Source organism: Urtica dioica, chromosome 7 (genome assembly GCF_054948205.1).
Source record: "Urtica dioica subsp. dioica isolate 48M chromosome 7, U.dioica_male_clone48M_v1_H2, whole genome shotgun sequence".
Taxonomy (NCBI): Eukaryota; Viridiplantae; Streptophyta; class Magnoliopsida; order Rosales; family Urticaceae; genus Urtica; species Urtica dioica.
The window spans coordinates 44,131,441-44,159,295 of NC_142762.1; the positions used below are offsets into that span (position 1 = coordinate 44,131,441).

The 27,855-nt window shown below is 36.1% G+C and overlaps 4 protein-coding genes across 7 annotated transcripts; all 4 read left to right on the forward strand.

Moving 5' to 3' along the window:
- The first annotated feature begins 62 nt into the window (after window positions 1-62).
- LOC149391953 (Uncharacterized conserved protein UCP031279) lies at window positions 63-1,255 on the forward strand. Its single transcript, XM_089619574.1, has one exon. It carries the CDS (start codon window positions 251-253, stop codon window positions 743-745), a length of 495 nt encoding a protein of 164 aa, XP_089475700.1. The 5' UTR covers window positions 63-250; the 3' UTR covers window positions 746-1,255.
- A 93-nt stretch (window positions 1,256-1,348) lies between these two features.
- Window positions 1,349-5,963, forward strand: LOC149391954 (70 kDa peptidyl-prolyl isomerase-like). Of its 2 annotated transcripts, XM_089619570.1 has the most exons (14): window positions 1,349-1,737; window positions 1,812-1,898; window positions 1,963-2,229; window positions 2,331-2,411; window positions 2,531-2,611; window positions 3,355-3,546; window positions 3,948-4,037; window positions 4,108-4,283; window positions 4,379-4,501; window positions 4,587-4,733; window positions 4,807-4,934; window positions 5,265-5,385; window positions 5,604-5,685; window positions 5,793-5,963. In XM_089619570.1, the coding sequence occupies exons 1-14, from the start codon at window positions 1,548-1,550 to the stop codon at window positions 5,885-5,887; spliced, it is 1,860 nt and encodes a 619-aa protein (XP_089475696.1). In that variant the 5' UTR covers window positions 1,349-1,547; the 3' UTR covers window positions 5,888-5,963. The 2 variants fall into 2 exon arrangements, with proteins under 2 accessions (XP_089475696.1, XP_089475697.1); XM_089619571.1 differs by having other exon boundaries at window positions 5,299-5,385; window positions 5,604-5,963.
- Window positions 5,964-7,514: 1,551 nt separating this feature from the next.
- Window positions 7,515-12,310, forward strand: LOC149391955 (serine carboxypeptidase-like 18). 3 transcript variants are annotated; one of them, XR_016300153.1, is made up of 13 exons: window positions 7,515-7,926; window positions 7,995-8,140; window positions 8,234-8,310; window positions 8,375-8,497; window positions 9,413-9,515; window positions 9,744-9,781; window positions 9,890-9,988; window positions 10,091-10,177; window positions 10,597-10,725; window positions 10,838-10,909; window positions 11,014-11,151; window positions 11,690-11,803; window positions 11,886-11,939. XR_016300153.1 is itself a non-coding variant. In XM_089619572.1 (13 exons), exons 1-13 carry the CDS (start codon window positions 7,787-7,789, stop codon window positions 11,941-11,943), a joined length of 1,311 nt encoding a protein of 436 aa, XP_089475698.1. In that variant the 5' UTR covers window positions 7,523-7,786; the 3' UTR covers window positions 11,944-12,310. The 3 variants fall into 3 exon arrangements, 2 of the variants coding, with proteins under 2 accessions (XP_089475698.1, XP_089475699.1); XM_089619572.1 differs by having other exon boundaries at window positions 7,523-7,926; window positions 11,027-11,151; window positions 11,886-12,310; XM_089619573.1 differs by lacking the exon at window positions 8,375-8,497 and having other exon boundaries at window positions 7,524-7,926; window positions 11,027-11,151; window positions 11,886-12,310.
- A 12,012-nt stretch (window positions 12,311-24,322) lies between these two features.
- Window positions 24,323-27,340, forward strand: LOC149391956 (serine carboxypeptidase-like 12). The gene is made up of 14 exons (XM_089619179.1): window positions 24,323-24,558; window positions 24,645-24,790; window positions 24,918-24,994; window positions 25,119-25,241; window positions 25,324-25,426; window positions 25,507-25,544; window positions 25,657-25,755; window positions 25,835-25,924; window positions 26,016-26,150; window positions 26,252-26,323; window positions 26,412-26,539; window positions 26,636-26,749; window positions 26,831-26,876; window positions 27,028-27,340. Exons 1-14 carry the CDS (start codon window positions 24,443-24,445, stop codon window positions 27,109-27,111), a joined length of 1,371 nt encoding a protein of 456 aa, XP_089475305.1. The 5' UTR covers window positions 24,323-24,442; the 3' UTR covers window positions 27,112-27,340.
- The last annotated feature ends 515 nt before the right edge of the window (window positions 27,341-27,855 follow it).

Consider the following 27,855-nt stretch of genomic DNA (forward strand, 5'->3'; position numbering starts at 1 on the left):
TGTGCTTTGAAAACGTCCAAAACTTAAATTTATATATAATAATAATATCTATATATTCTATATGTACCTCTATATGTACCAATATATTAATAAAAGTTTCTACACCTACCTTTACAAAGCTTACCGATCCGTCTTCTTCAATATCATATCATCAATCACAGATCATAAGACTCATTCTCTCCTTCTTTCTCTCTGTCAGTACTTTCGTCGAACACGTGACAGACGTGAGTGAAATATCGGAGAAAAAGCCATGCCGTCAGCGAAAACGCAGAGGCGAAACCGATTCATGAGGATCATCACGACGCCGATGAGAGCCTTCGGAAAAGCGAAGGACTTCTATGTTCGGAGCATGAAATCGGCGGGGAAGATGGGGTACGGAGGCTCCGCGGGAGTTCCGGTGGGACAATTCTCAGCGCTGCCGAAGAGCTTCAGCGCGAGGCCGACGAGGACCAGCGACAACGCCGCCGAGGACTACGCCGAGCTCGTCCGCGCCGCCTCGGCCAGGAGCTACGGGACCAGGATCGACGTTGACGCGATTCTCCGGCAAGAGCAGCGACAGAGCGCGGCGGCGATCGGAGGAGCGAAGGGGCTTCCGAAGTGTAGCAGCGTTGGGATGGGAAAGATCGACGAAGACAAGGCTTGTTGTGATTTCGGCGAAGACGTAGTTCACAGACCTGACTCTTCTTCCTCGTTGTTCCCTCGGAGTAGAAGCTACGCTGTTGCTAAGAGACGCATTGTCTACTGATAAGTTGTTTTTTTTTTGTTAATTTTTTTTTTTTCGGAGTTTGATTCTCAATCTCAGCTCATCATTCTCTGTTTCTCTTTTTTTTTTTTTTTTTTTTTTTTTTTTTTTTAATTACCTTTTGTGTAGCGGACCAGCGGTTCTTTGTAACTTTGTACAAAATGCGGTTTTATTGTGGGTGAAAGTTTTATCATGAATCAAAGATGTTTCTCATATTGTCATAATTTGGCGAATCCAAAAGTTGTTAGTGGTGGAGTTCTTTTTTTTTTTTTTTTTTTTGAGGGAACCAAAAGTTTGTATTTAGAAGATGACAGAGAGTAATAAAGTGGAAAAGAATAAGTTTTATTTATATATTTATTAGATACATATATTTGTTTCGAAATAATTTAGACATTTATTTAACTTGTATCTCACCTATTTAATTTGAGAACAGGATTCTTAATTTTTTATTTTTACTTTTTTTGTGAGAAAAAGAAAACATAGATTATTAGAAAAGGATTCTTAATTTTTTTGAAAACAAAAGTTATTAGAAAAAAATGAACATTAATCGAATGGTTTATTTTTATATTATTATTTATTAAAGTTCATAACAAAAAAAAAAAAAAAGCTATTAACAAAAAGATGATGTTCTATATCTGTTTACTAATACTAAACGACAAATAAAAAAATAAAAAAAACTACCAGAGCACCCGCCACATTTCCTAGAATTTACCAACAGACCATCGTCACACCACCGTATCCGAAGTTACCCGCGCCGATTTCAGTTTACTATCTCCGGCGAATCGATTTCGGCTCCGGTCGAGAAATGGGAGCTGATAAACCGACAGACGTTTCGGAAATCGACGACGACGAAGAAGAGCCCGGCGAAGAGGTTGAATCTGCTCCTCCGCTCAAGGTTGGCGAGGAGCGAGAGCTCGGATGCCACGGAATCAAGAAGAAGCTTCTCAAGCGTGGCCGTGGCTGGGAAACCCCCGCGCTCGGAGACGAAGCCACTGGTAATTCGCTCACTGGTCCGAGATTTTTTTAATTTATTTATTTATTTTTTGTTTGACTGATTGTTTCTGTGTAGTGCACTATGTCGCTACTTTGCCTGACGGATCGAAGTTCGATTCCACTAGAGAGAAGAATGAGCCGTTGATTGTAAAGCTAGGTCAAGGTATGTTCTTTGTTCTGTTAGTACTTGGTAATGTTGAGTCTGAGGGAAATGTGCGTTGGAACAGGCCAAGTGACCAGGGGATTAGACCAGGCGATTATCACTATGACAAAGGGAGAGATTGCTCTGTTCGTATTACCGGCCGAGATGGGTTACGGGGTCGATGGCTTTGCTGGCATCGCATTTGTTCCGCCGAATTCCGTCGTTCACTTTGAAGTTGAGCTAGTTTCGTGGATTTCGGTTTTGGATGTGAGCAGAGACGGTGGAATTATAAAGAAAGTTATACAGAAAGGAGACAAGAAAGGATTTCCTGGGGAATTGGATGAAGTTCTCGGTAACTTTGATGTCTCGGTTATTTGATTGTGTCGGCTTTGTGTTACGCGGAAATCAGAGTATTCTTGAAATGGTTCATTTTGTGTTGTTATTGATTTGCAGTGAGGTATCGAGCGGAGCTGGTTGATGGAACTGTTATTGCAGAAACGTCACAAGAAGGAGTTGAATTCTACGTAAAAGATGGTGATTTTGATTTTTTTTATCACTGTACATTCATGGAAGATTAATGATTTTTTTTATTACTATGTTTATTTTGTGTGGTTATGTATTGAGTTTGTGTACGGATATGGTGGGATGTTTAGGTCATCTTTGTCCAGCCTTAGCTAAAGCAATAAGGACAATGGAAATGGGTGAAAAGGCCAGGCTGATTGTTCAACCTCAATGTATGTCCCTCTTTTCATTTTGGAATTTCTGTTGTTGTTGTTGCTGTTCTTAATTTGAGGATAGGAGGTATATCTGAGTACTAACATTAAATTGTTTGGTGAGAATTCACAGGGAAACAATCAACAAGTAAGCATGCCATTCTAGGATTCGAAATCCTGTAAAGTAGTTAGTACGTTGCCAAACAAATACGCTGTTCGAAATAAGATATACTAATTCACACATTTCTAAGACGGTCGTTGTTTTGCTCGGAAATTTGTCTAGACAGCAATAAATAGGTTATCCAAGTACTCGACTCGTTTGTCTCATTCTTTTTATTAATCTCGTGATTGGTTCCTAAGGGATCTCTCTTGAGCTGATTGGATTACAAGATCTTTGATATCAAGAGAAGAATAAAAAGGTCTTTATTCTTGCGCTAGGATTTGGGCGGGAAATTCCGCTTGGATGATCCTCATTGGACACATCGTTGGCGTAGCATCCTTCTGGCTTTGCCATTCGTGTTCGGACCTATAAACCAAATTTTCTCTTGTGGGTTTGGAACTACATCGGGCCTGGACCAAATATTACCTTCTCGCTACGTTCCTCGAGCCATGGTGTTTGAGTTCTTACAATATGCTAGTTAAACTATATATGTGTAGTTTAGATCCCTTAGTCTTGCGACCAATCACTTTGGAATGATTAATTGGAGCTTAAATCGGCCGTTAATTAATCTAATTATGGCTCTAACATCTTATAATTAAAACAGATGCCTTTGAAGAACAGGGAAGGGATGCGACTGAAGGGCTTCATTCAATTCCTCCGAGTTCTATTCTTCACATTGATGTAGAGTTAGTGTCTTTCAAGCCTGTTATTGATGTTATCGGAGATGGGAAGGTTCTTAAAAAGATCCTCAGAGAAGGCCAAGGCCAGAGTGCCGACGAGGGTGCAACTGTAACCAGTAAGTATACCGAAACTCTTCTCTGCTATGCGAGTGAACGAAAATACCGGGAAAATCGACAAACAAGTTACATGATGGAAGAAGGAGAGCAAGTGGTACTCTTGCCATGTTCAATTTCGGCTGTGAAATAAAGATTATAATAGCTAAATTTCAATTTTTCTTCACTGCATAATTACAAGGAAACTAAGCTTAATTTATTTGTTTGAGAGCCTGTGAGTTTGTGAGAGACAGATGTTACATGTTCAATCTTGTAGTTGATTCAATAAGTTTGGCAGTTTCCTATAACTTTTTTATTAGATGCTTGGAATTCCCAAAAAAGAAAAAAAAAACTTCAAATGAATTTGTTTTTACATGATTCTATTATAATAATATAATTGTTTACAATGTTTCAACTGTGGCAGTAACCTATACGGCCAAGCTTGAGGATGGCAGTGTGTTTGAGAAGAAAGGAATAGATGGAGAGGCTCCTTTGACATTCGTCACGGATGAAGGTTGGTTAACATTGTTGAATTCACCTCTGCTATGCGAGCTATGGCTTACATTTCTTTTTTTACCATGTAGAGCAAGTGATTACTGGTCTAGACATTGCTACGTCTACAATGAGAAAAGGAGAGCGAGCAATTTTGACTCTACATTCCGATTACGGATTTGGAAATACCGAAGCTAAACAAGATCTGTCTTCCGTCCCACCATGTTCAACTCTTGTGTATGAAGTCGAGATGTTAGAATGTATTAAGGTAATGCCTGATGTGATCATTATGGTCACTCAAATAATGTAATTAGTTGCGGCAGCTTAGGTATTAATTAGCTTAAGAAATTCCCTGAATAAAAGGAAAAGGCGCCGTGGGAAATAAGTAATCAGGAGAGAGTTGAGGCAGCTGGGAAAAAGAAAGAAGAAGGAAATCTTCTATTTAAAAGCGGAAAATATCAAAGAGCAGTAAAAAAATATGATAAGGTAATCAAACCACTCCGGGGTCTTTTTACTGCTATTATAATTATAATTATAATTATACTCTTATCTCGTTGTTATCTCTTCTTAGGCCGTGGACTATGTTAGTGAAGAAGTGTATTTTGTCGATGACGAGCTAAAGCTAGCTAAAGCGCTAAGAGTATCTTGCTGGCTGAATGGTGCAGCGTGTAGCCTTAAACTAAATGACTTTCAGGCTGCCATTAGGCTGTGCTCAAAGGTAGTTTCTTTAATGTTTTTCATGGTCTATAGACCGGTACCCCGTAATTCGAGTGTAATGATGTTGTTGACAGGTTCTAGATGTTGAGTTCCACAATGTAAAAGCCTTGTATAGACGAGCACAGGCATATATGGGAACCGAGGATCTGGTCTTGGCTGGCTTGGACATCAAGAAAGCTCTCGAGGCTGATCCCGATAACAGGTATATGTACGTATGTAGTTATCTAGGGTTTTTAATTAGGAAATGAGGGGTTTTCAATCATGAAATTAGATTAAGCAACCAACCCATTAGGTTGTAATCTTTGGTCTGTTCAAGGGATCTTGATGTTAATGGGGAAATTAGCCAGTTTTCAATTACGAAAAAGTTTAGTCTCTCTTAAAAGAGGGGAGACTAAGCTGTGTTAAGATTGATAAAGCTACCGTTTCGAGATCGAATCCCGGGTTGTAACAATATAATTATCTGAAGAGGGTGAATTGTGTAAATCCATTATCACTTAAGAGTGCCTTATTATTATTTAATTTTTTTTTTAAGGGACGTGAAGTTGATCCATCGAAACTTAAAACAGCGTCAAACGGAGAGAAACAAGAGAGACGCGAAGCTCTATGCAAACATGTTTTCACGGTCGAATGTGGGTCCATCCAATGCAACAAAGGTACCGTTGGAACGCTATTCTCTTCATACTGACTTTGAAGTCTATCTCGTCTTGCAATAATTAGGATGTGTTTAGAATATACCATTCAACAGCTGGCGATTATTAATTAATCCATTTCAAACATAATACCTGCTTTCTCGTGGGAATTTATTTATTCAGTCTTGAACTTCATTTGCTAGCCAATTAATTGGTGTCTGGTCTGGTCACAATCACTGCAGAAGTTGAAAGTTGATGAAGAAGTGGTGAAAGAGAAGAGAAAAGAGGAGGTTTTAGAAGCAATGGAAGTGGAAAATGTTGCCGGTATTTTGGCTCCGGACGCTGAAGCCGTTTCTGAGTCCTGATTCCTGAATCGTCTCTGTGAATTGGATAATGATGTATTAATATTTATGTTTGGCATATGTACTCAGAGAGAGATGACCCGTCGATGCCTGCAAGGGAAACAATCAGATCTGAGGCGTTCATTTGCAATCGGTGTGACGTGGCACGATCTGACTCCCATTGATGTTGATGAATAGTGGTACATATGATATGCCTCAACAAATAATACATTCATAGTCAAGCAAAAAGAAAAAAAATAATACATTCATATTAAATTAATCATTTCGTCAAATTTCGTTAACAATGTTGACTTTTTTGTTACATCTTTTCTTTGAAGGGTTTTTATTTTTTTTTATATTATCATTATTATCATTATTATTAAATAATATTATCCGTTCAATCGTTTGACATGTTGGCAATTTAATATAGAATTTAATCTCTTAAATAGATATAGAATAGGGAGTTTACTTCTAAAAAAGAGTTATCCCTTTATTTGAGGTTGATCGAGGGTAATTAATTAAAAAAATGAGATTTTGACACAAATATTATTAAATTAATGTTAATTTATCAAAATCCACCACAACTTAAAATTTGACAATTTTATTATTAAAATTAGGAGATAATTATTTTCTTACAAAAATATTCTTTTATGATTTTTTATTTATTTATTTTGTGACCGATATATTACAAAATTTTAAAATTTTTCACGAAATATAAAATTTTGTGACCGAGTTGTCACAAAATTCTGTAATTCGTGATTAATTTGTCACAAAAATTGTTAAATTTTAAGTTTTCATTGATTATGATAAAGTGAAATGAGCTTAGTGATATTTGTGCCAAAATATCTATACAAACTAGTAAATTTTTTGTTTTTTGTTTTTGTTTTTGTTTTTGGTTTTGGTAGAAACTCAAGTCATGGTTTGGGCGAGGTATAGAGGTTGATTGATGAACTAAGTATTAAATGTTAAAGGTTATACTTTATGAGCAATATGCTACAAAGTACAAACAACTATACTATTTTTGTTCTAAACTTAAAGAAAATATAATTTATTGAACTAATTAATCTACAATTTTAAAAAAATACAATTTAATCTATAATGTCATTAAACTTATATACCAGCAACCTAAGTTTTGGTTGTCTTGTAAATTATTTTAAGCATAACCTTAAGTGTAGTAAAGTGTTCAAACTTCAAATGTTATTTAAAGAGAAAGCGTGATAAATGAATATATATATATATATATATATATATTATAAAGGAGAGGACCACCCATACACTCAATTTACTATTTATGTTACAGTTGCAATTTTTTTTTAAAGAAAAAAATGTCTTAAAAAACTTTAGATTCATTTTTTCAAACTTATATTTTTTAACATATATTCATATATATCTTCTTCTAGATTAAAATATATTAATTATTTCGCCTACGTGCGAGACATATTGCTTATATATATCAAAAAATTAGGAAAATAGTCAATTTAAACGTTTGACATTATTAAATAGTCACCGTTTGATAAATCTTAGATAAATAGTCACTTTTAAACGTAAATTTTAAGTAAATAGTCAACGATTATTTACATAAAATTTACGTATAAAAATAGTTAGTTATAAAATATTTATCGAACGTTGACTATTTAGCAATGTCAAACGTTTAAATTGACTATTTTTCTAATCGATCCTTTTATATTATACACATATAGGCAAAAGCGTGATGAATGAATATATTATTTTTAATGATTACTTTTAAAGTTTAATCGTATACGGACTTATTAATAAGTCCAACTAGAATTATTATTATTATTATTATTTTTTTGCTTCAAAAGGATTATTGAGGTGTACTGGTCATCAAACAAGGTTCCGCAGATTCCAATCACATCGCGTAACTAATGAATGTCTAACGATGTACCTCAAAACTTTTCAGGCGTTGTCGATGGCTGTGGGCCCCACCCCTACTTTTTTTTTTCCCCTGCTCTACTATAATCGTTAGGGTATGCTGAAGATCATTTCTCATAAACATATAGTCATATAGATCGATCAATGAGAGCTTAATAATTTCCTCGAAGAAAAAAAAAACATCAATCATCATGAAAAGTCCTCCAACAGTGTTTCTTCTTCTTTTTCTTCCTCCTCTCATCTTCAACGCATGTTTGGTCTCATCTGCTTCGTCGAGGGTTGACTTTCTTCCTGGCTTCCAAGGACCACTGCCTTTTCAACTCGAGACCGGGTAATAATCACGCAAGTATACATGAATACATGCATTGATTGAATATTGACTAATTGTATATCGCTCAGTTACGTGGGAGTGGGTGAATCGGAAAAGGAACAGCTATTTTATTATTTTGTGAAGTCGGAGAGAGATCCACACACAGACCCTCTCTTGCTTTGGCTCACCGGTGGACCTTATTGCTCTGCCTGGTCCGGATTGGTCTACGAAATAGGTCTCTCAACTCACTAACATCTATATTCGTATTCTATTGCTAATCATTTTAAATTACATTTTCATTAATATCTTAAATCCTTTCAATTTATAGGTCCACTGAATTACAAGCTCGATCCATATAATGGAAGCATACCCAATTTGGTCTTGAACCCTTACTCTTGGACAAAGGTCAGTTTTTTTTTTTTTTTTTGGGTATATATTTGGAAATTACTTTTAATTGATGGGTGATCAGGTGTCAAGCATAATATTTGTAGATTCTCCGGTTGGGACTGGATTTTCTTATTCAAAAAACTCATCGCCGTCTCAGTCTGGAGACTTCAACCAAACGAGCCATCTGTTTCAGTTCTTCAAAACTGTACGATTTCATCTATAATTTTTTTTTTCTTGCTATTAGTTGTTAGTTTCACCTGTTTACTTGTGGATTAAGGCATATAGAAAGCTATTGAATTAATCATCTATGAAACGGTAAATGAAAATTCAGTTTTTTTTTTCTATTTGTTTCAATATTAAATCCAAATATTCTCCAGTTAATTTGTGGAATAAACTGACACGATCTTATTAATTTATAATATTTTTTTTATTAAATTAGATAAACTTGAATGTTCTGGCAAAGTCTAGAGTTTCTTATCCTTATTGGTAGAAAGTAGTTTTACCGTAAAAATTTGCTTGTTCTACACCCAACCCAAGTCAATCCTCATCGTCGTACAAATGGGGCGTCCTCTGAGATTTGTCTCTAGTTTTAACCTTTTGGTTTTGTCTTTGAGTGTTGAAGTATGTGGTATCAGTGTAGTTGTGCACATACCAGAGAAAAAAGGTATTTTTATCTTCTTTTCAAACAGAGTTAGTGTGAGATTGGGGCTATTTACGGGAAACACAAGAGGGATTAGATTTCAATAATTGTATTTTTTACTAAATTTTAATAACTGTTAACTAGATTTTAATATCGGTTGACCAGATTTGAAACATAAATGTATTTTTGTACAATGAAAAAGAAAACGATTATTGCCGAAATGTTTTGAAAACATGACTGATATATAAAAAATGTCGCACATTTTAAGCTAATTATGTAATTTTTCTTTTTTTTTTCTGCGAAAAATACCTACTTGATATTTTTGCCACTTAATACATATATATATATATAGCATTATTCCGAAAAAATATTATTAGTTATTTTTTTTGTCACCATTTTGGCTTACTTTTTTTTTTACTAGAAAGTCAAATTTATGAGTCTGTTTTTTTAGTAACATTATGATTGTCGGTATTATTTCAGTGGTTATATGGTCACCCAGAATTCATATCGAATCCTATATACATTGCCGGCGATTCCTACTCTGGCATTGTCGGTCCTCTTCTTCTCCAACAAATCTCAAATGGTAAGTCTCGTCTCTTTATCACAAGTGATTGAAGGGTAAAAACGTAAATATCGATCACGCATGACATCTTTTCCCCTCTTATTTTTATTAGCAGATGCGTGTATTCTATAAATCCAGGATTGATCGCTTCATATTTTAAAATATAAGTTTCAACTCGTGTCTCTATTAGTATTAATATTTTATTCATTACAAATTGTCTGAGATTGAGCTGTCAATGTAATGATGCAGGGATTGAAGAAGGAACCATGCCACGTATAGTTCTCAAGGTCCCAGAAATTGATAACAATTTCATAATACTTTTTAAGGGAAAGACAGATTATTTATCCACGAATTAATAGCATATATTGTATAAAATATATTTAATATGTTTTTAGGGATATATACTTGGAAACCCAGTAACGAGTCCATCAGATAGCAACTACAAAATCCCATTTGCCCATGGAATGGCTCTCATTTCCGATGAACTCTACAAGGTGAATTATATTATAATTTTTCCTGAATAAATTGACTAATATAAAATAAAAAGATTCTTTATCTTATAAAATATTTCCTAAGTCATTATTTTTGATGCGCAGTCACTAGAGGAAAGTTGCGGAGGCGAGTATCAGAAAGTAGATCCCACCAACATTGAGTGTTTGAAATACTTACAAAACTACGAAGAGGTACGTAATATTTTGAAGAAATTACATGGTAGACCGATTTCCCAAACTTAATTATTCAAATGCTGTCCAAAAAATTTTAATTCAATAAAATATCGACTTTCTACCGATTTTTACATGACTTATTTTCTTTGAAGCTTACAGTGTTTGTGCTATTTATTATATCCCTTTTTTATCGTCAATTTTATTGGAATAAGGGTTGTTACCTTTTCTATTTAAAAAATCGGTATTTTTGAGAATTTTTTATACTCCATGTTTTTTAAAATAAGTATAAAAAAATGGGTAGCGGGGAAGAATTTCCCTCGTATGTTTTTTTGCCAGTAATTGCACAATGTACTCTTAATCACGCGTTACAACGCTAGTAACCAAAAAAATAATAATAATAATAATAATTTTAACTCAAATATTATCGGTTTATGTAGTGTATTTCAGGAATAAATGAGGCTCATGTTTTGGAACCGTCTTGCCCTTTTGCTTCCCCGAAACCACGACACATAATCAGGAATGAAAGAACACGACGGCTTAGCGATGATTCACCTCCACATTGTCGAGTAATTAAGAACAATCAATTCATACGTATTATAAATAATTATCAATTAAACAAAATCATTTTTAACTCTCCATATTTACATAACTCGATATTATTCATAATTTTATTTATAGAACAACGACCAGTTGCTTGCACGTTATTGGGCCAACGATCCTCGCGTTCGCGCAGCTCTTCAAGTGAAAAAGGTTTCGTAACGTTAAAAATAAATATGTATAGCTTGTATCATGCGAACACGTGGAAATATATATATATATATATATATATATATATATATATATATATAATATAGATGTTATATTCAGGGAAGTATAGGAGATTGGATAAGGTGCAATTGGGACTTGCGAGACGGTTATGAAAAAGATGTCATTAGTAGTCTTCCGTATCATCGAAGCCTTAGCCAGAAAGGCTATCGATCATTAATATACAGGTGTGATTTACTTTTTATTATTTAATTCTATGATTTTTTTTTTTGTAATACGATTTTACAATATAGTTAGAAAGAATGAGAGAAGACAATAACGATTTAAGAGTCGAATCAGAACATAGCATAATAATGAACGGAATCTTGAACAACTTAATGGTTCTTTTGCAAATACTTTTATAAAGTTAATAGATGAAATAAAACACTCGAGGATCACCGATCGAAAAAAAAAAAAAAAAAAAATTCAAGTTTATGCACCGTTAAAATTCCAACGAAAAGTTCATAATAGAACATCTGAAAGATAATTAATTCGATATACAAAACACATAAACCACAATAGGGAATGTTAAGGAAAACTTAAACATGCTATACCTAAAAAAAAAAATGTAGCAACCAATTTATGAAAATAAAACGTCCCCCCTCTTATGTCTCAACTTTTCAGAGGAGAGAATCTAGGGCTCTAGACAATAGTGTAATTTAATTAATGATTCATCACTTTGAAATTGTTACTATGATTATCAAACCCTAATATACTTTTGGGCAGCGGAGATCATGACCTTGCAGTGCCGTTTCTGTCGACTCAAGCATGGATACGATCGCTAAATTACTCGATTGTAGATGAGTGGAGACCATGGTTTGTCCACCATCAAGTCGGAGGGTATTTTAAATATTTATATTTATTTATTTTCAGATAGCTTAATTTTAAAGTCACCTTATAATTTTTAATTTTACTTTGGCAGATACACTAGGAGTTACTCCAATCGTATGACATTCGCAACAGTTAAGGCAAGTAGATAAGCTAAAGATTATTTGTGCTAAAGTTGATTAGAGAGTGATTAACTATGATTTTGTATACATGATTAAATGTAGGGAGGCGGGCACACAGCTCCTCAATACAAGCCTAGAGAGTGTTTTGCTATGTTTCAAAGGTGGATAGAATATCAACCTCTCTAAATTATTATTATTATCGCACCTATACTTCGGTGTGTAAATTGATTCTACCTCAAACCAAATAAAGTGCTTGTATTTCCATAATTTTTGAGCAGTTCACTAGCTCGTGTGAAACATAAATAATATAGTTGTTCCTAAAATTTACGAGGGAAAATGAGATAGTTTATGCTTTTTACCTGTGGATAAGGGGCTCCTCCTAAATTTTTTATTGTACCATAAATTTACATTAGATGAATTTACCTCTATGATACTGACTTTTGAATTTTGGTCAAATCGCAATCAATTTAATTTTAAAAATATCGCTTTTATATTTTTTTTTTCTTTTACGCATAGTATAAGTTTGGTCTTTTCATTCCATCTAAAACTCTTTGGAACTTTGGTTTAAAAAAAATTCATCGGAGTACGCTTTTAGGTTGAGCTGTATGGAGGACAAAATTGTGAAAATTTATATAAATTTTCACAAGAGAAATGAAGAAAAACCCCAACGAAATATTTAAAAAATTCTAATAAGTTTCTCACATGACAAGTCGCATGAGAAGCTGGTTCATGTCGGCTGCGGACTAGCTTATAAGCTCTACTATAGATACTCATTCCATTAAGCGTGGGTTATAATCATTGTAAAGATTGATTGATGAGTTTGTATCTTTGGATTTTGGCAAATTGAATCAAGTCTTTTATGTCTTCTAAGACCAGACAGGCTAAGTCACTCTGCCCCCGAACAAAGCTTCAAGTAGAGAGCTGGGTATGGTGAAAAATAATTATTTTGAAAAAAACTGAGTCATATAACTTTGTTGAATTTGAACCTACAAAAAACACCTAATGTGTTTGGTGATTATTATTACAATTAATTGAGTAATTAAGCCACAAAAACTTGGAGATTTGTTAAATAGTCCATTTTTTATTTATAAATTTTAAGTAAATAGTCATTATGATGATGTGACATTGTTTGAACGTTTTTAGTATTTTATTTATGGCATTGGAGTGTGATGGTTATTTATAATTATTAACGAATATTTACAATTGTTAATGTTTTTTTTGCTTTGTTAATAAAATATCGTAGGTATTTACTTAAAATTTACTAAATGTTGGCTTTATAATAAAACTTGAGTTTTCATATGACTATATGTCTAGAGAGTCCTTATTATTATTATTATTATTATTATTATTATTATTATTATTATTATTATTATGTTAAACGTTGTGTATTATTCAAGTCATCTCCAATGAAATAGCAAAACGCAAAAATTGGTATAAAAACTTCTTCAACCGTACTGCAACTTACACGCTATATTATAGCGTTTGTACAGTATCACGCCAAATTTGACATGATACTACTGTATACACGACAAATTTATTTATTTTTTTTTAAAACACTTTTTTTTAGTTTTGATATTTTCCCTTTTAAATAATATACTTTTGCAAAAAAATAATTAAAAGTATTACGAGGCAGAGCAGCAATGTGTTCTATATCCTGCACTAAACTAATAAACAGCAATATGTAAATATTACATGTGCGTGAGACGTGTTTGATCCGTAAGTATGGTTCATGCAGAGATTAGATTAAATTTGAAAAAGAAAAGCTTAAAGAGATAAAAGTGAAATATATAAGCTTTTTTGTTTTTTATTTTTAGTTTTTTATAATTATAGTCTATTAATTTTTTAAAATTATTTTCAAATAACTGTTTGATAGATATTTCAGTTTTTTATTCCGTTTTTTTGTAGTGTAATAATACACAGAAGAATTAGTTATCGAGATATATATTAATTGAAAGTCTTTGTTGTGAATATCATTGTCGTACTTTTTGTTTTGATAATTGGTCACAAATTCACCGAAAAATAACACGTTTGTCGTTGGAGTCGGAGCGACATGTTGGGATTTTGACCTCGTCACTCGTCCAGTCGAGCTAGTCACTTCGCCAGTCGAGCTCTTCTCGTCTTCGGTCGAGCTCGTCTATTCGTCAGTCGAGCTCGTCACTTCGTCAGTCGAGCTCGGCACTTCGTCAGTCGAGCTCGGCACTTCGTCAGTCGAGCTCGGCACTTCGTCAGATCGACCTGGAATGAGTTCGCACTTCGTCCAAACGTCTTTGGATTCAGTTCGTCAGTTCGTCCAACCGTGTTGGATGAACTCTGTCAAAACCTCTCTCTCGAAACAAAGAAAAAACGAAAAATAAAAGAAGGAACACAAGATTTATAGTGGTTCACTTTCAAAGAGAAAGCTACGTCCACTTTGCCGCTGCAATACTATAAACCCAATTGGGAAAGGTTACAAGTACAAGTGTTTCACTTTTTGGGGTACCAAGGAATACAACAAATAGTATCCTTTTATATACACTAAGGAAAAGTAAAGTTACTATTTCTCACTGATGTAGGACTTTATCCAATTCCTTAGATTAGGCTCCACACTTGACATCCACCATCAACAATCTCCCACTTGGAGACTAATGTCATCACGCGTCTTCATCTTGCAACGGCGACTCAACTCATCAGACGAGGAGTCCAACTGAGGTCGAGCACAACCTCATTTTGTCATACGGCACAGACTTCGTAAACATGTCGGCGGGATTCTGACTCTCTGCGATCTTCTCAAGCACCAATATACCATCTTCCAAAGCCGACCTGATGAAGTGATATCTCAGCTGTATATGCTTAGTCCTCGCATGATACACTGGATTCTTTGCCAACTGAATGGCGCTCTGGCTGTCACTGTACAGCACACTCCCTTCATGGTCTTGACCCAGCTCGCCCAGAAAAGTCTGTAGCCATATCATCTCCTTCGTGGCCTCGGTGATGGCCACATACTCCGCCTCGCAGCTCGACAAGGCAACAATCTTCTGCAACCTCGACACCCAACTGATAGCCGTCCCTCCGAATGTGTAGACATAGCCGGACGTGCTCTTTCTGTTGTCGACGTCGCCCCCATTGTCAGCATCGACATAACCTTGGAGTCCCAGTTCGGACTTCCTGAATACCAGCGCCGAGGTCGAGCTGCCTATCAGATGTCGGAGGATCCACTTCACCGCCTCCCAGTACTCTCTCCCCGGGTTACTCATGAACCTGCTCACAACTCCCACTGCATGAGCAATGTCCGGCCTCGTGCACACCATTGCGTACATCAAGCTTCCGATGGCCGAAGCGTAAGGGATCTTGTCCATGTACGCCAGCTCGTCCTCTGTCACTGGCGACTGTTGCTTGGACAATTTGAAGTGGCTGGCCAGCAGCGAGCTGACCGACCTCGCATCTAGGGATGGCAATTTGGTCCGGACACGAAACACGAAACGGTTACGACACGATTTAAAGCGGATTTGGATCTCAATAAATGGATCGGTTCTTAATTGGGTCGAACACGTTAACACGATTAAATAATGGATCAAAACGACACGATTACGGTAACACGAATAAAATCCGATTAACACGATTATTAAATGGTCGACACGAAACACGATTACGACCCGCACGAATATGACCCAATTAATACGATTACGAATAATAACACGATTACGACCCAGTTAAACACGATTAATATTATATATGTAAAATTATTAATTTATAACTATAAACATAAAATTGATATTATAAAATATGATGAAATAAAATAAGGTATATTAATATCAATATCAATTTACGTATGATAACATATAGTCAATAGTATATCAATCAACTTCACGAGAGCAATAATAATATATCAAATTAGTTGTTTTCAATTACTAATTTAAATAGTACATCTGGTGGTGTTCTCATAATTCACAATTTATAATCTCAATAACAATAATCTCATAATAATGTATTGTATTCAATTTTATTTGATTTCAATTCAATTCAATTTACATTGAACAATCACAATTTACAATTCACAATCACAATAACAATAGTTTCATAATAACGTATCGTATTAAACTTTATTTGATTTCAATTCAATTCATATCGAACAATCAAAATTAACAATCCACAATCGCAATAACAATAGTCTTATAATAACGTATTATATTCAATTTTATTTTATTTCAATTCAATTCATATCGAACAATCACAATAACAATAGTATCATAATAAGTAATAACGTATCATATTCAATTTTATTTAATTTCAATTCATATCGAACAATCACAATTCACATTTACAATCACAATAACAATAGGCTCGTAATAATGTATCCTATTCAATTTTATAATTTGATTTCAATTCAATTCGTATCAAACATTCACAATTCACAATCACAATCACAATAACTATAATATCATAGTAACGTATCATATTCAATTTGATTGATTTCAATTTTAATTCAATTCATATCGAACATTCACAATTCACAATCACGATAACTATAATTTTATCATATTCAATTTTTTTTTTCAATTTTAATTCAATTCATATCGAACAATCACAATTACTATAGTCTCATAATAACGTATCATATTCAATTTTTGTTTGTTTCAATTTTAATTCAACTCATATCGAACAATCACAATTACTATAATATCATAATACGTATCATATTCAATTTTATTTGATTTCAATCCATAATCATATAATCAATAGTATTTGGACAATCACAATTTATGATAAATAACCTTTGAATATCAGAGTAGTCTTGGATTAAAAAAGCCATAATTAATTTTGTTAACTAATACATATTGTATTCCATTTTATTTGATTTCAATTATAGTAAAATGACTTATTACCTCCATTTTTTTCAAATTCGATTTCTAATTTTTATCTAAAATATAGACACCAATTTTAAGGTTTTTTACATTCTCCTATAAAATATAATTTAGTCACTTTAATTTACTCGTGTTAATATTTAATATATAGTATATAAGATTGAAATTTTAAATATAAATTATAATATATAATATAAATAATATATTTCGTGTAATTTTAAACATTTATTATTCATGTAACTACAAATTTTTAGATTAATATTGAAATTTGACATTCCCTCTATTTATCTCCACAAAATTTCAATCTATTCTTTTTATTTTGTTTTACCCTCCATCAATTTCCCTCCCTTTTTTTTACATTGATATTTCAATCTAACTTTTTTTTTTTTGTTATCACGCAGACTCAAATAAAGAAAGAGAAGACTCAATACAAAGCACACACAGAAGAGAATGAGAACGACAATCGAGAGAGAGAGAGAGAGAGAGAGAGAGAGATTGAGACAAAAAAAAAATCGAGAGTGAGGACTGAGAATCGGAACGAAGGAGTGGAGGCCGATTGGGGTTAGAAATCTGAATTGGGGTTTTCTTTTAGGGTTCAAAATCTGGGGGTTTTTATTTTAGGAATCATCATCAAGGATCGTCACTCCGAACAACAAATTCGTAAGTTTTCTCGTGAATGCCTATCTTTCTTTCGACTGTCTACTTTTTTATTATCGTTGAAATCCACGATTGCTTTTATTCGAAATGATATATCTCCGTTTGTGAAGCTAAAGTTGGACCCAAACCCATCTGTCGCCACCCTGTCTCCGAGGTTAATGTTTATTTTTTATCACTGTGTTTGGTGAAATCAGGTTCATTCTAGTTCGACGAGTTCTTATTTATTGATTCTGATGCTTATGCTTTTGTTTGGTTGAGAATTGAGATAGAGGTTTGAGCTTTATTTTTTTGGTCTGGAAGACTTATTGGATGTTGAAAGTTTTGTGCTATAGATTTTAAGGTATCTGATTTGAAAATAGATAAAAAAAAAGACCTTAATCTTATTATTGGCCTGTGATTTATTCTTGTTTATCAATTGTATCTCTGTTTCAGTAACTTGAAATGTTTTACAAAAATATGATTAAGTAATGCATATTGTATGATAATGGGTTAGTTTTAGGGCTTTTCATGGCATAGAGATTAAATCAAGTGGGATGGCTTAAGTAATGCATACTGTATGATAATGGGTTAGTTCTCGTTCTCATTTTTTTGGTGAGTGGGTTCTATAAATTTGTATACTTTTTTTTTTATTATTATACTCTCCTTCCACTGGTTTTAGTATATTGAGTTTCGAGGAATCTGAAGCAATGAAATAATTTAGAAGGTTAGGTTTGAACTATTTGGTCTCCTCATTAAAATATATTTGTGGATATTTCAGGCATACATTTTCGATTTGGAGGGGTGAAGGCATAATTGAGGAATCTAGAGAAGCAAAAAATGTAAATTGCATTCAAAACTCTTATTTTTGTTTTAAGTTATGTTCATGAATTTAATTATATAACCTGCGAGATTGATTATTTTGACAAGTAGTAGTTTCTTTTAACTATTATAATCAGATATAGATGTAAGCTGTGTACACAAAAAAAATCAGATTTAGATGTATTTTGTTGGCCTTTTGTTTTCTTCTTCTCTGGCAGATAATAAATGGGTTTTTTTTTCTTTCTTAAAGTCATACTTTGTAACGCACTGACTGCTAACTTTTTATGGAATGTAACTGACAGATTTCAAATAGATTTAAATTTGAATCAGTTGAACAAAGTGTTATATTATACTATGTTTTTGATAATTTAATCACAATGAATTTTTTTCAAATGACTAAAAACGATTAAAACACGATTAAATAAACCATTTAACACGACTATTTAATGGTTTAATTTAAATGGTTATGGGTATGTAAAAAAAAATAAATGGTCGGATTTGGATCTAGTCTTCAAACACGATTAATAAATGGTCGGATTTGGTTCTAATAATTATTTTAAAAAACACGATTAACACGACACGAACACGAAATTGCCATCCCTACTCGCATCCTCCATGTTGAAGCGTTGGAGCACCTTCTTCACGTACTCCTCCTGTGAGAGCTCGATGCTCTCTCTCGTCCTCTTGATCCTCATCCCGAGAATCTGCTTCGCGGCTCCTAGATCCTTCATCGCGAACTCTTCGGACAATCTCTTCTTCAGCTCGTCGATCTCGTGTAGGTCGGCCCCTACGACCAGCATGTCGTCGACGTAGAGCAGAAGAATCACATAAGAGTCTTCAAGTCTCTTGAAGTAGCAGCAGTGATCGGCCTCACACATGCCGAACTCAGCTCGCTTCATGAAATTGTCGAACTTCTTGTACCACTGCCGTGGGGCTTGCTTCAGCCCGTAGAGACTCTTCTGGAGCTTGCACACGAGCTCCTCTCTTCCTTTCACCTCGAAGCCTTCGGGCTGCCTCATGTAGATCTCTTCGTCGAGATCACCGTGAAGGAACGCCGTCTTCACATCCATCTGCTGTAGATGCAGATTTTCCTTGGCAACCAGCCCCAGCACGGTTCTGATCGTCACGAGCTTGACGACCGGAGAGAAGATTTATGTGAAATCGATTCCCTCTTTCTGCTGGAAACCTTTCACCACCAGCCTCACCTTGAACCGTTGGCTTCCATTGCTCTCCTCCTTTATCCGGTACACCCACTTGTTGTGCAGTGCTTTCTTCCCAGCTAGTAACTTCGCCAGCTCCCAAGTATGATTCGTGATCAGTGAATCCATCTCGTCCTTCATGGCGAGCTCCCACTTGGTCGAGGTGTCGACCTCCATAGCCTCTTCATAGCACTCCGGCTCTCCTCTGTCGGTAAGGAGGATGTAGTTGAGAGACGGGGAAAACTTGTGTACCGGTTTTCTGACTCTTGTCGATCTCCGCAGCTCGGTGATCGGAGTCCGCTGATTCACCTCGAGCTCGGTGTTATCATCAGCTTCTTCAGTCTCGTGATCGTCATCAGCTCGGTCTGATCTCTCATGATCACCATCAGCTCGGCCTGAGCTCGCCTCGGTCATCGAGATGCCTTCTTCGATCTCATGATCACCATCAGCTCGGCCTGAGCTCGCCTCGGTCATCGAGGTGTCTTCTTCCAGCTCGGTCGTCGAGAAGTCATTTAGGTCGATCATTGACTTATCGCCCTCAGGAGCTTTCTTGGTCGAGCTCCCCTTCAGCTCGTCCCCGTACGTCGTCTGCTCGTTGAAGACAACATTCCTGCTCCGGACTATCTTTCTGGCGTGGGCATCCCTGAAACGATAGCCGAGCTCAGTGTCACCATAACCAATGAAATAACACTTTTTAGATTTCGGGTCGAGCTTACTTCGAACAGATTCATCAACATGAACATATGATAAACAACCAAACACTTTCAGATAAGAAAGGTTTACCTTCTTCCCATTCCATGCTTCTTCTGGAATTTTGAAATCCAAAGGAACGCTTGGTCCTCGATTTATCAAGTAGGCTGCCGTGTTGATTGCATCGGCCCAAAACGTCTTAGGCAGGCCGGAGTGAATCCGCATACTCCGAGCTCGTTCATTCAGCGTGCGATTCATTCGCTCCGCTACTCCGTTCTGTTGGGGAGTCCCCGGGATCGTTCTCATCATCTTGATCCCGTTCTCGGCACAATACCGCTTGAAGTCGGAGTCGACGTACTCCCCTCCGTTGTCGGACTTCAAGCACTTCACTTTCGAGCTCGTCTCCAGCTCGACCATCGCCTTCCATGTTTTGAAGGTAGCGAACACGTCAGATTTATTCTTCAGGAAATAAACCCACACCTTCCTTGTGGAATCGTCTATGAACGTCACGTAGTAGCGAGATCCTCCAAGTGAAGGAACTGGAGCTGGTCCCCATACGTCGGTATGTACCAGCTCGAGTTTCTCCGCCTTCAGCTCTCTGCTCGCATTCGAGAAGCTAACTCGCTTCTGCTTCCCGAGGATGCAGCTCTCGCATTGGTGATGTTCCACCATCTTCAGCTCCGGGATCATGCCGTCTTTCACCAGCATCTTCATTCCCTTCTCGCTCATGTGCCCGAGCCTGCGGTGCCACAGCTCGGTCTTCGCCGTGTTGTCGACCACGGCCACCATGTCTCTGCAGCTCGACGTCATGTAGAGCGAGCCTGTCTTCTGTCCGCGAGCTACCACCATAGCTCCCTTCAAGACCTTCCACGAGTTATTCCCGAACGTCGTGGTGTAACCTTCATCGTCGAGCTGACCCATCGAGATAAGGTTCCTCATCAACTTCGGCACGTGTCTGACCTTGTTGATCTTCCAGACTTGCCCGTTGCCCATCTTCAGTCTGACGTCGCCGACACCAACAATGTCTAAGGGCTCGCCATCAGCCACGTAGACCTTCCCGTGATTTCCAGCGACATAGTTCTCCAGAATGTCACTGTTGGGCGTGGTGTGGAAAGACGCTCCTGAGTCGAGCACACCCAAGAGTCAATCGAGCTATCCACAGTTAGCAGTAGCGCATCTGCGAACTCTTCAGTGACAGCGTGGACACCGCCCTTCTCCTTGGCGGGCTTCTTGCAGTACTTCCTGATGTGGCCGGACTCGCCACAATTCCAGCATGCAACAGGTCGCCCTGACTTGGACTGACCTCGCCCACTCCGTGACTTCGACCTGTCCTTCCCTCGGTTCTGACTCCGGTTGTGGTTTCTCCCCCTGTTCTCCACATTCAAGGCCGAACTCGTCGAGGCCTCGCCAGAATCAATTCGTCGCACCTCTTCGGCGAGGATGCGATCTCGTACGTCGTTGAAGTTTAACTTCGCACTTCCAACCGAGTTGCTGACCGCGGCCCTCATGGGCTCCCAGCTATTCGGCAAGGACGCGAGCAGAATCAGAGCTCGCACTTCGTCGTCGAACTCGATCTTAACCGATGACAGTTGGTTAACGATCGTGTTGAACTCGTTCACGTGAGTGGCTACCCCGGCTCCTTCACCCATCTTCAAGTGGAAAAGCCTCTTCATTAGAAACACCTTGTTGTTCGCCGAGGGTTTCTCGTACATGTCCGTTAGGACCTTCATCATTCCCGCCGTGGTCTTCTCCTTCGCCACGTTGTGAGCCACGTTCTTCGACAGCGTCAGTCGAATAACTCCCAGAACTTGCCTGTCGAGGAGATTCCATTCTGCCTCGTCCATCTTTTCTGGTTTCTCGCTCAACGGTTGATGAAGTTTTTTTCCGTACAGATAATCCTCAATCTGCATTCTCCAGAATGCATAGTCCGACCCGTCGAACTTCCCGATCCCATGCACCGTGCCTTCTTCGCTTCCCATCGTTTTCCTACTTCGCTTCTTTTCCACAGGTCGCACTTCGTTTCAACAAGAAACTGCAAACCTAGAAGCTCTGATATCAGTTGTTGGGATTTTGACCTCGTCACTCGTCCAGTCGAGCTAGTCACTTCGCCAGTCGAGCTCTTCTCGTCTTCGGTCGAGCTCGTCACTTCGTCAGTCGAGCTCGGCACTTCGTCAGTCGAGCTCGGCACTTCGTCAGATCGACCTGGAATGAGTTCGCACTTCGTCCAAACGTCTTTGGATTCAGTTCGTCAGTTCCTCCAACCGTGTTGGATGAACTCTGTCAAAACCTCTCTCTCGAAACAAAGAAAAAACGAAAAATAAAAGAATGAACACAAGATTTATAGTGGTTCACTTTCAAAGAGAAAGCTACGTCCACTTTGCCGCTGCAATACTATAAACTCAATTGGGAAAGGTTACAAGTACAAGTGTTTCACTTTTTGGGGTACCAAGGAATACAACAAATAGTATCCTTTTATATACACTAAGGAAAAGTAAAGTTACTATTTCTCGCTGATGTGGGACTTTATCCAATTCCTTAGATTAGGCTCCACACTTGACATCCACCATCAACACGACAACTATCGGATTTTGAAACCTAACTTTGACTAAAAATAGTGAAAACTGATCTACTCGACGAGAGGATCACGTCCGAATTTACGATTTGTGACGGAGTTCTGGTTGTTGAGATATTAGAGTTTAAAGTTTTCTCGTCAAAGTTGTAAAGCTTGAGTTTTTCAGAGAACGAAAATAAATTCGATAGTCGAAAGTGAAAAAAATGGAATGATGATGAGATGAGAGAAGAATATGTCAAGAAGAGATAGTACAAAAAAAAAAAAAAAATTGAGCAAAAAAAAATTGAAAAATACTTAAAAATTATTTTCTGATTTTTTTTTATTAAAACATAATACATGTTGAAAGTTTTTTGAATTGTATTTTGATAGTTATCAAACAAAAAATAAATTCAATTTTTTTATCAAACAAACAAAGTTGTTGTTTTATTATTATTATTATGTTTTAAGAAGTCTGTAAAGAGTTTAAGATCGACAGTCGTTACGTCGTAAACATGGTTCATGCAGGGATAATTACTGCAATTAATATTTGAATAAATATCACTTTTGCCCCCTGTAGTTTGTCACCTTTTTCAAGTTAATCTTCGAACTCTCAAAACGATTTTTTTAATGCTCTAACTTTGTTTTTTAACTGTTTTAGTCCTTCCGTCAAAATTTCCGTCAAAAATTCTGTTAAATGAGTCATCTGTTTGTAAACGTATTGCGTATCTACTCTACTGATTTATAACGCAATTAATATTTATAAAGAATGAATTAAAAATAAACATAAATTGTTAAAAATAATAAAAACAAAAATCTCTCTCTCTCTCTCTCTCTCTCTCTCTCTCTCGTCAATATAATCTTAACAAGAGGCCAGGTCTTATCAAAATCCAGTTTGATGAACCAGATTAGGACGATCTTTTGAATAAGATGATTGACAATACTGAATATGAATATTCTGCGACTTTACCAGGAGTTAGACCGAGATACAGTCGATACGTCGCAGTAGCTCTTTCCCTCTTGATGAAGCACTGAATCGGTGCCTCTCTTGGCCCGGGCTGTTTAATCAGTTGAAAAAAAAAAACATCAAAACCAACAAAAAAAAATCAGACGAAAAAACAGTAGTGTGAATATAAACCTGCTTGAGAGAGATGGGAAAGGTAAGCCATCCACAGTGCTCGGGAGTCTTGACGACCTCTTTCGTAATTTCCCTCCAAGACTTGCAGACTGATGCGCAAGCCACCACGTCCTTCCGAGCCGGCCAAGTCGTCTCGCTCGCTTCAACGCGTTGGATTATTCTTCTTACTCTTAGAGACCGGAATTGATTTTTTGCTGGAAATGGAGATGATGATAATGGGGTCTCTTTTCACTGTGCGTGACGAGAGAGAGAGAGATTTTTTTGTTTTTATTATTTTTAACAATTTATGTTTATTTTTAATTCATTCTTTATAAATATTAATTGCGTTATAAATCAGTAGAGTAGATACGCAATACGTTTACAAACAGATTCATTTAACAGAATTTTTGACGGAAGGACTAAAACAGTTAAAAAACAAAGTTAGAGCATTAAAAAAATCGTTTTGAGAGTTCGAAGATTAACTTGAAAAAGTGATAAATTACAGGGGGCAAAAGTGATAATATTTATATCCTGAACGTGCGTGTGTGGGTTTCTGACTCGTGTCGATACTAAACGATCCCACGTCTCTCTACTTGTCTTTATGCAATAAAATAATGGTGTATCCATTATCGTGTTCTTCAAACAAAAACACACCTGATCGGTTCGGATCTTGAGCGGAATGGCAGTGTCAACGGCACTATTGGTGCTTCTTCTGATTGCGCGTATTGACTGTGGGTCAACGGTCACATTTTTGCCTGGCTTCCACGGCCCTCTTCCATTTCATCTCCAAACTGGGTATTTACAAATTAACATTCTCTCTCTTTTATTTATATTTGTTCGAGATAAATGGATTTTGTTTTTTAATTTTTAAATTCGCTTAGGTATGTGGGTGTGGGTGAATCAGAAAATGTGCAACTTTTCTATTACTTTGTGGAGTCAGAGAGGAACCCAAATAAAGACCCTCTCTTGCTCTGGCTCACCGGCGGTCCAGCTTGCTCAGCTTGGTCCGGTCTTGTCTACGAGATCGGTATATATAAATAAATATGTCACAAAAAAATTGAATATTACAGAGTTTTCACTGTCATTATTAGTTAGAATACTAATTGAAAAAAAAAATAAACTTGGTGGTCGTCTAAATCAATTGAATTTTGCAGGTCCGTTAAATTATAGACTTCAAGCGTATAATGGAAGCTTACCCACTCTGATTTTGAATGACTATTCTTGGACAAAGGTGGTGGTGATTTTATTTTTACTTAAGCTCCAGGAATTCAATTATTTGAAGAATATATATGTGTGTGTGTGTGTGTGTTTTTTTTCTTCTCTGGATTGTGTATTAATTAGGATTGTGTATGTAGGTATCGAGTATAATCTTTGTCGATTCACCGGTCGGAACCGGATTTTCGTACGGAAAGACTCCATCGGCCTCAAAGGCAGGCGATCGAAAGCAAGTTCGAGAGCTCGCTCAGTTTTTCAACAAGGTTTGACATGATCTAATTTTTGGTAATATTATTTAATTCCACTGTTTATTTATGTAACTTGTTATTTTAATTACCGTTGTAGTGGTTGATTGATCATCCAGAGTTCGTCTCAAATCCAGTGTATATCGCCGGAGATTCCTACTCTGGAAAAATTATCCCTGTTCTTCTCCAACAGCTATCAAAGGGTATTATAAAATATAACACATTAGTTTTTAAAAAATATTTTGTAAAGCACTAAATATTTCTATTTTCTACTTCCACACAGAAATTGAAGAAGGAGTGTTCGTACCTATAAACCTCCAGGTTAATTGATTACTGAATTTTGTTGCAATTCTATTTATGGAGTTTTTTTTTTCCTTCACTTGTAACAAAATTCATAAATAGAGGGTGACCAAAAACATTTTATATATGACAGGGTTACATAATTGGAAACCCAGTAACATTTCTGCATGAAAAAAACTACCGAATCCAATTCGCTCATGGAATGGCACTTATCTCCGATGAACTCTACGAGGTAATAAAAGAAATATTGGTTCGTAAATTAAAAAAGTTTCATAGATTTCAGTGTATGATAAATTTCGATTTCATTGCAGTCCTTGGAGAGAAGCTGCAGGGGAAAATACTTCGAAGACGTTGATCCGAACAACACCGAGTGTTTGAACAATATTAAAGCTTACGAAGAGGTATATAATATTTTAGGCAAATAATATACGAATATTACAACTTTATAATTCCCTCTGATCATGTGTTACAATTATTTTCCTTACCCTATAGACCATTTCGGGGATAGCGACAGTAAACATTTTGGACGCGAAATGTGATTTTGATGAACCGAAATCACATGATTTAAGTACAACAAGAAGACGACGATGGCTAAATCAAAATCCTCAGCGTCCGATCGACTGCCGAGTAATTAAACGCATAAATAAAATCAATTATTCGTTCTTTTAATTGATTGTCATATAAGTAGCTGTGAGAGTAATTAGTGTTGCGATTGGAAATGTACTTAGGAATTCGATCACTTACTTTCTGGCTATTGGGCAAATGATCCTGAAGTCCGCAGAGCGCTTCACATACGAAAGGCATGTATACGAATATCGATCTATATGTACATATAATAAATATAGATCTTAGATAGATACTATTCAAGAATTATTAATGGTTGAGCAGGGGAGCAAAAAGATTTGGCTGCGATGCAATTGGGACATACGGGACAACCTTTATGGGTACGAAATTTCGAGCACGATTGAATACCACGCAAACCTAAGCGCCAAAGGCTTTCGATCATTAATATACAGGTTAGTCTATTTACCAAAGTATTTTAGTGTTCGGTTAATTAATTAATTAGTTGATTCGTCTAAAGCACAATAATTTCATATCGATGAATCGTCCAGTGGAGATCACGACTATGTAGTGCCGTTCATGAGCACTCAAGCTTGGATAAGATCTCTGAATTACTCAATTGTTGATGAATGGAGACCGTGGGTCGTCGAAGGCCAAGTTGCCGGGTATGCTAAACTAAATTAAATTAGATTAATTACGCATCCGTTTTGTGTTATTTGTTAATTTATTTGTTATACTTTTGACAGGTTCACTAGGACTTACTCTAATAGGATGACATTCGCAACAGTCAAGGCAAGGCCAAAAAAAAAAAAAAGACGTTGCATACATATATGTAGCCTATATAGTCTATCTAGGAGATACGCTTAATTAAAATAAACAATGTTGTTATTTTCTTGATTTTTTTTTTTTTTTGCTTAGATTATTTCATGAATATTTTTTGCAGGGAGGAGGACATACAGCTCCTCAATACAAGCCGAAGGAATGTTTCACTATGTTTAAGAGATGGGTAGATCATCAATCTCTCTAACATTGTTTTGGTCCGATCTGAAAACACACATTCCGTATTTCACAAGTATTCGGCCCCAAATCATTCCAACATTAGGGTGTGATTAAACAATTTAAGATGACATAAATGGATCATCTTAGCTTGTTCGGACATATATCTGCAAGCAAGATTCAGGTCCCGTTTGACATAGCTTTGTTTTTAAAAAAAGTATTTTTAGATTGAGTTTTTGAAAAAAAACTGTTTTTTTCAAAAACTGACAAGATGTTTAGTAAACTTTTTATAAAACAGTTGTTGCTGGTAACAAAAACTGATTTAGCGTTTAGTAAAATAAATATATTATAGTAAAAATACTAAAATAGACATGTTCTTAATAATTAAATAATAATTATTAATATGCTTATTTATATACATATATATGAATAATATTTTGTACGAGGATATTACAGTAATTTATATACCAAACTTAAAAACACTTTTTCTAAAAGCTAAGAATCTTAGTTTTTCCATAGAGAGATGCTATTTGGCACGATTAACGACCTCTGACGATCCACTCAGAGATTGACACGTGGCAGTTTAATGCCACGTGTCAATCTCTGAGTGGATCGTCAAAAGTCGTTAAACGTGCCAAAAAGGATTTCTGTTTTCCATATCATGTACAAAATCTAAAATCGCTTTTGAAGTTTTTTGTAAAAACAGTTTTGCCAAACACCAGATAAGCAGTTTAGTTTTTTCTAAAAACAAAAGCAGGGCTTTTTAATGTGAACC

Excerpts from the sequence above, each read along its gene's own strand:
- LOC149391953 (XM_089619574.1), top strand. The coding sequence starts at position 251 with ATGCCGTCAGCGAAAACGCAGAGGCGAAACCGATTCATGAGGATCATC.
- LOC149391954 (XM_089619570.1), top strand. The coding sequence starts at position 1,548 with ATGGGAGCTGATAAACCGACAGACGTTTCGGAAATCGACGACGACGAA. Across the intron at positions 3,547-3,947 it reads CGAGGGTGCAACTGTAACCA|TAACCTATACGGCCAAGCTT; the intron begins GTAAGTATACCG and ends CAACTGTGGCAG. Across the intron at positions 5,386-5,603 it reads GTCCATCCAATGCAACAAAG|AAGTTGAAAGTTGATGAAGA; the intron begins GTACCGTTGGAA and ends CAATCACTGCAG.
- LOC149391955 (XM_089619572.1), top strand. The coding sequence starts at position 7,787 with ATGAAAAGTCCTCCAACAGTGTTTCTTCTTCTTTTTCTTCCTCCTCTC. Across the intron at positions 8,311-8,374 it reads ACCCTTACTCTTGGACAAAG|GTGTCAAGCATAATATTTGT; the intron begins GTCAGTTTTTTT and ends ATGGGTGATCAG. Across the intron at positions 11,152-11,689 it reads TATCGATCATTAATATACAG|CGGAGATCATGACCTTGCAG; the intron begins GTGTGATTTACT and ends ACTTTTGGGCAG.
- LOC149391956 (XM_089619179.1), top strand. The coding sequence starts at position 24,443 with ATGGCAGTGTCAACGGCACTATTGGTGCTTCTTCTGATTGCGCGTATT. Across the intron at positions 24,995-25,118 it reads ATGACTATTCTTGGACAAAG|GTATCGAGTATAATCTTTGT; the intron begins GTGGTGGTGATT and ends TTGTGTATGTAG. Across the intron at positions 25,427-25,506 it reads TCTCCAACAGCTATCAAAGG|AAATTGAAGAAGGAGTGTTC; the intron begins GTATTATAAAAT and ends ACTTCCACACAG.